Below are 6,864 nucleotides of genomic sequence, written 5' to 3' on the forward strand. Positions count from 1 at the left end.
CTGTAGTTTCCTGTTGGTCCTGGCCTACTGCAGTATTGACTGGGTCTGTAGTTTCCTGTTGGTCCTGGACTACAGCAGTATTAACTGTCTGTAGTTTCCTGTTGGTCCTGGACTACAGCAGTATTAACTGAGTCTGTAGTTTCCTGTTGGTCCTGGACTACTGCAGTATTAACTGTCTGTAGTTTCCTGTTGGTCCTGGACTACAGCAGTATTAACTGTCTGTAGTTTCCTGTTGGTCCTGGACTACTGCAGTATTAACTGTCTGTAGTTTCCTGTTGGTCCTGGACTACAGCAGTATTAACTGGGTCTGTAGTTTCCTGTTGGTCCTGGACTACAGCAGTATTAACTGTCTGTAGTTTCCTGTTGGTCCTGGACTACTGCAGTATTAACTGTCTGTAGTTTCCTGTTGGTCCTGGACTACTGCAGTATTAACTGTCTGTAGTTTCCTGTTGGTCCTGGACTACTGCAGTATTAACTGGGTCTGTAGTTTCCTGTTGGTCCTGGACTACTGCAGTATTAGCTGTCTGTAGTTTCCTGTTGGTCCTGGACTACTGCAGTATTAACTGGGTCTGTAGTTTCCTGTTGGTCCTGGACTACAGCAGTATTAACTGGGTCTGTAGTTTCCTGTTGGTCCTGGACTACTGCAGTATTACCTGTCTGTAGTTTCCTGTTGGTCCTGGACTACTGCAGTATTAACTGTCTGTAGTTTCCTGTTGGTCCTGGACTACAGCAGTATTAACTGGGTCTGTAGTTTCCTGTTGGTCCTGGACTACTGCAGTATTAACTGTCTGTAGTTTCCTGTTGGTCCTGGACTACAGCAGTATTAACTGTCTGTAGTTTCCTGTTGGTCCTGGACTACTGCAGTATTAACTGTTTGTAGTTTCCTGTTGGTCCTGGACTACTGCAGTATTAACTGTCTGTAGTTTCCTGTTGGTCCTGGACTACTGCAGTATTGACTGTGTCTGTAGTTTCCTGTTGGTCCTGGCCTACTGCAGTATTGACTGGGTCTGTAGTTTCCTGTTGGTCCTGGACTACAGCAGTATTAACTGTCTGTAGTTTCCTGTTGGTCCTGGACTACAGCAGTATTAACTGGGTCTGTAGTTTCCTGTTGGTCCTGGACTACTGCAGTATTAACTGTCTGTAGTTTCCTGTTGGTCCTGGACTACAGCAGTATTAACTGTCTGTAGTTTCCTGTTGGTCCTGGACTACAGCAGTATTAACTGTCTGTAGTTTCCTGTTGGTCCTGGACTACAGCAGTATTGACTGTCTGTAGTTTCCTGTTGGTCCTGGACTACTGCAGTATTAACTGTCTGTAGTTTCCTGTTGGTCCTGGCCTACTGCAGTATTAACTGTCTGTAGTTTCCTGTTGGTCCTGGACTACAGCAGTATTAACTGGGTCTGTAGTTTCCTGTTGGTCCTGGACTACTGCAGTATTAGCTGTCTGTAGTTTCCTGTTGGTCCTGGACTACTGCAGTATTAACTGTCTGTAGTTTCCTGTTGGTCCTGGACTACAGCAGTATTGACTGGGTCTGTAGTTTCCTGTTGGTCCTGGACTACAGCAGTATTAACTGTCTGTAGTTTCCTGTTGGTCCTGGACTACAGCAGTATTAACTGTCTGTAGTTTCCTGTTGGTCCTGGACTACTGCAGTATTAACTGTCTGTAGTTTCCTGTTGGTCCTGGACTACAGCAGTATTAACTGTCTGTAGTTTCCTGTTGGTCCTGGACTACAGCAGTATTAACTGTCTGTAGTTTCCTGTTGGTCCTGGACTACAGCAGAATTAACTGTCTGTAGTTTCCTGTTGGTCCTGGACTACAGCAGAATTAACTGTCTGTAGTTTCCTGTTGGTCCTGGACTACTGCAGTATTAACTGTCTGTAGTTTCCTGTTGGTCCTGGACTACTGCAGTATTAACTGTCTGTAGTTTCCTGTTGGTCCTGGACTACAGCAGTATTAACTGGGTCTGTAGTTTCCTGTTGGTCCTGGACTACAGCAGTATTAACTGTCTGTAGTTTCCTGTTGGTCCTGGACTACTGCAGTATTAACTGTCTGTAGTTTCCTGTTGGTCCTGGACTACTGCAGTATTAACTGTCTGTAGTTTCCTGTTGGTCCTGGACTACTGCAGTATTAACTGGGTCTGTAGTTTCCTGTTGGTCCTGGACTACAGCAGTATTAACTGGGTCTGTAGTTTCCTGTTGGTCCTGGACTACTGCAGTATTAGCTGTCTGTAGTTTCCTGTTGGTCCTGGACTACTGCAGTATTAACTGGGTCTGTAGTTTCCTGTTGGTCCTGGACTACAGCAGTATTAACGGGGTCTGTAGTTTCCTGTTGGTCCTGGACTACTGCAGTATTAGCTGTCTGTAGTTTCCTGTTGGTCCTGGACTACTGCAGTATTAACTGTCTGTAGTTTCCTGTTGGTCCTGGACTACAGCAGTATTAACTGTCTGTAGTTTCCTGTTGGTCCTGGACTACTGCAGTATTGACTGTGTCTGTAGTTTCCTGTTGGTCCTGGCCTACTGCAGTATTGACTGGGTCTGTAGTTTCCTGTTGGTCCTGGACTACAGCAGTATTAACTGTCTGTAGTTTCCTGTTGGTCCTGGACTACAGCAGTATTAACTGAGTCTGTAGTTTCCTGTTGGTCCTGGACTACTGCAGTATTAACTGTCTGTAGTTTCCTGTTGGTCCTGGACTACAGCAGTATTAACTGTCTGTAGTTTCCTGTTGGTCCTGGACTACTGCAGTATTAACTGTCTGTAGTTTCCTGTTGGTCCTGGACTACTGCAGTATTAACTGGGTCTGTAGTTTCCTGTTGGTCCTGGACTACTGCAGTATTAGCTGTCTGTAGTTTCCTGTTGGTCCTGGACTACTGCAGTATTAACTGGGTCTGTAGTTTCCTGTTGGTCCTGGACTACAGCAGTATTAACTGGGTCTGTAGTTTCCTGTTGGTCCTGGACTACTGCAGTATTACCTGTCTGTAGTTTCCTGTTGGTCCTGGACTACTGCAGTATTAACTGTCTGTAGTTTCCTGTTGGTCCTGGACTACAGCAGTATTAACTGGGTCTGTAGTTTCCTGTTGGTCCTGGACTACTGCAGTATTAACTGTCTGTAGTTTCCTGTTGGTCCTGGACTACAGCAGTATTAACTGTCTGTAGTTTCCTGTTGGTCCTGGACTACTGCAGTATTAACTGTTTGTAGTTTCCTGTTGGTCCTGGACTACTGCAGTATTAACTGTCTGTAGTTTCCTGTTGGTCCTGGACTACTGCAGTATTGACTGTGTCTGTAGTTTCCTGTTGGTCCTGGCCTACTGCAGTATTGACTGGGTCTGTAGTTTCCTGTTGGTCCTGGACTACAGCAGTATTAACTGTCTGTAGTTTCCTGTTGGTCCTGGACTACAGCAGTATTAACTGGGTCTGTAGTTTCCTGTTGGTCCTGGACTACTGCAGTATTAACTGTCTGTAGTTTCCTGTTGGTCCTGGACTACAGCAGTATTAACTGTCTGTAGTTTCCTGTTGGTCCTGGACTACTGCAGTATTAACTGTCTGTAGTTTCCTGTTGGTCCTGGACTACAGCAGTATTGACTGTCTGTAGTTTCCTGTTGGTCCTGGACTACTGCAGTATTAACTGTCTGTAGTTTCCTGTTGGTCCTGGCCTACTGCAGTATTAACTGTCTGTAGTTTCCTGTTGGTCCTGGACTACAGCAGTATTAACTGTCTGTAGTTTCCTGTTGGTCCTGGACTACTGCAGTATTAACTGTCTGTAGTTTCCTGTTGGTCCTGGACTACTGCAGTATTAACTGTCTGTAGTTTCCTGTTGGTCCTGGACTACTGCAGTATTAACTGGGTCTGTAGTTTCCTGTTGGTCCTGGACTACAGCAGTATTAACTGGGTCTGTAGTTTCCTGTTGGTCCTGGACTACTGCAGTATTAGCTGTCTGTAGTTTCCTGTTGGTCCTGGACTACTGAAGTATTAACTGGGTCTGTAGTTTCCTGTTGGTCCTGGACTACAGCAGTATTAACGGGGTCTGTAGTTTCCTGTTGGTCCTGGACTACTGCAGTATTAGCTGTCTGTAGTTTCCTGTTGGTCCTGGACTACTGCAGTATTAACTGTCTGTAGTTTCCTGTTGGTCCTGGACTACAGCAGTATTAACTGTCTGTAGTTTCCTGTTGGTCCTGGACTACTGCAGTATTGACTGTGTCTGTAGTTTCCTGTTGGTCCTGGCCTACTGCAGTATTGACTGGGTCTGTAGTTTCCTGTTGGTCCTGGACTACAGCAGTATTAACTGTCTGTAGTTTCCTGTTGGTCCTGGACTACAGCAGTATTAACTGAGTCTGTAGTTTCCTGTTGGTCCTGGACTACTGCAGTATTAACTGTCTGTAGTTTCCTGTTGGTCCTGGACTACAGCAGTATTAACTGTCTGTAGTTTCCTGTTGGTCCTGGACTACTGCAGTATTAACTGTCTGTAGTTTCCTGTTGGTCCTGGACTACAGCAGTATTAACTGGGTCTGTAGTTTCCTGTTGGTCCTGGACTACAGCAGTATTAACTGTCTGTAGTTTCCTGTTGGTCCTGGACTACTGCAGTATTAACTTTCTGTAGTTTCCTGTTGGTCCTGGACTACTGCAGTATTAACTGTCTGTAGTTTCCTGTTGGTCCTGGACTACTGCAGTATTAACTGGGTCTGTAGTTTCCTGTTGGTCCTGGACTACTGCAGTATTAGCTGTCTGTAGTTTCCTGTTGGTCCTGGACTACTGCAGTATTAACTGGGTCTGTAGTTTCCTGTTGGTCCTGGACTACAGCAGTATTAACTGGGTCTGTAGTTTCCTGTTGGTCCTGGACTACTGCAGTATTACCTGTCTGTAGTTTCCTGTTGGTCCTGGACTACTGCAGTATTAACTGTCTGTAGTTTCCTGTTGGTCCTGGACTACAGCAGTATTAACTGGGTCTGTAGTTTCCTGTTGGTCCTGGCCTACTGCAGTATTGACTGGGTCTGTAGTTTCCTGTTGGTCCTGGACTACAGCAGTATTAACTGTCTGTAGTTTCCTGTTGGTCCTGGACTACAGCAGTATTAACTGGGTCTGTAGTTTCCTGTTGGTCCTGGACTACTGCAGTATTAACTGTCTGTAGTTTCCTGTTGGTCCTGGACTACAGCAGTATTAACTGTCTGTAGTTTCCTGTTGGTCCTGGACTACTGCAGTATTAACTGTCTGTAGTTTCCTGTTGGTCCTGGACTACAGCAGTATTGACTGTCTGTAGTTTCCTGTTGGTCCTGGACTACTGCAGTATTAACTGTCTGTAGTTTCCTGTTGGTCCTGGCCTACTGCAGTATTAACTGTCTGTAGTTTCCTGTTGGTCCTGGACTACAGCAGTATTAACTGGGTCTGTAGTTTCCTGTTGGTCCTGGACTACTGCAGTATTAGCTGTCTGTAGTTTCCTGTTGGTCCTGGACTACTGCAGTATTAACTGTCTGTAGTTTCCTGTTGGTCCTGGACTACAGCAGTATTGACTGGGTCTGTAGTTTCCTGTTGGTCCTGGACTACAGCAGTATTAACTGTCTGTAGTTTCCTGTTGGTCCTGGACTACAGCAGTATTAACTGTCTGTAGTTTCCTGTTGGTCCTGGACTACTGCAGTATTAACTGTCTGTAGTTTCCTGTTGGTCCTGGACTACAGCAGTATTAACTGTCTGTAGTTTCCTGTTGGTCCTGGACTACTGCAGTATTAACTGTCTGTAGTTTCCTGTTGGTCCTGGACTACAGCAGTATTAACTGTCTGTAGTTTCCTGTTGGTCCTGGACTACAGCAGTATTAACTGTCTGTAGTTTCCTGTTGGTCCTGGACTACAGCAGTATTAACTGTCTGTAGTTTCCTGTTGGTCCTGGACTACAGCAGAATTAACTGTCTGTAGTTTCCTGTTGGTCCTGGACTACTGCAGTATTAACTGTCTGTAGCTTCCTGTTGGTCCTGGACTACAGCAGTATTAACCGTGTCTGTTGTTGTGTCTGCAGTTTTCTATTGGTCCTGGACTACTTCAGTATTAACCTGGCCACAGTCAACTCCTGCATCAACCCCATCATACTCTACTTCGTCAGCAAGAAGTTCAAAAACTGCTTCAAGGTAGGACTGTGTGTGTCCGTTTGCTCTTCCAATGTCAAGCCACCTCTCAATCCATGATCCAATGAGGGCCTAGTGGCTGTGATGCCATAGTGAGGTCATGAGTTCAGTGGGTTGTTTGAGAGAGATAACGGCAGGGACACACAGAGAGGAAGGGAGGGAGAGAGAGGAAGGGAAGGGGGAAGGGGTGAGAGAGAGGGAGGGAGAAAAGGGAGAGGGAGAAAATTGGAGAGAAAGGGAGAGAGGGAGAGAGAGAGAGGGAGGGGGAACGGGTGAGAGAGAGACAGACAAGCCAAAACAGAATGAGTGGGGGGAGCGAGAGGGAGTGTGGGAGAAGAGCCAGAGAGAGAGAGACATGGGGAGAAAGAGAGAGAGAGAGAGACATGGGGAGAAAGAGAGAGAGAGAGAGACATGGGGAGAAAGAGAGAGAGAGAGACATGGGGAGAAAGAGAGAGAGAGAGAGACATGGGGAGAAAGAGAGAGAGACACATGGGGAGAAAGAGAGAGACATGGGGAGAAAGAGAGAGAGAGAGAGAGAGAGAGACATGGGGAGAGAGAGAGACATGGGGAGAAAGAGAGAGAGAGACATGGGGAGAGAGAGACATGGGGAGAGAGAGAGACATGGGGAGAGAGAGAGACATGGGGAGAGAGAGAGACATGGGGAGAGAGAGAGACATGGGGAGAGAGAGAGACATGGGGAGAGAGAGAGACATGGGGAGAGAGAGAGACATGGGGAGAAAGAGAGAGAGAGACATGGGGAG

The 6,864-nt window shown here is 46.3% G+C and overlaps 1 protein-coding gene across 2 annotated transcripts in view; it reads left to right on the plus strand.

The window, feature by feature from the left end:
• LOC129835531 (endothelin-1 receptor-like) overlaps nt 1–6,258 on the plus strand; it is a 24,644-nt gene extending 18,386 nt beyond the window's left edge. For both annotated transcript variants that reach the window (XM_055901205.1, XM_055901206.1), the window contains exon 8: nt 5,998–6,258. In XM_055901205.1, the coding sequence (XP_055757180.1) occupies nt 5,998–6,163 (166 nt within the window). In that variant the 3' untranslated portion in view covers nt 6,164–6,258. The remainder of the gene's footprint in view (nt 1–5,997) is intronic.
• The last annotated feature ends 606 nt before the right edge of the window (nt 6,259–6,864 follow it).

Source organism: Salvelinus fontinalis, chromosome 36 (assembly GCF_029448725.1).
Source record: "Salvelinus fontinalis isolate EN_2023a chromosome 36, ASM2944872v1, whole genome shotgun sequence".
Classification (NCBI taxonomy): Eukaryota; Metazoa; Chordata; class Actinopteri; order Salmoniformes; family Salmonidae; genus Salvelinus; species Salvelinus fontinalis.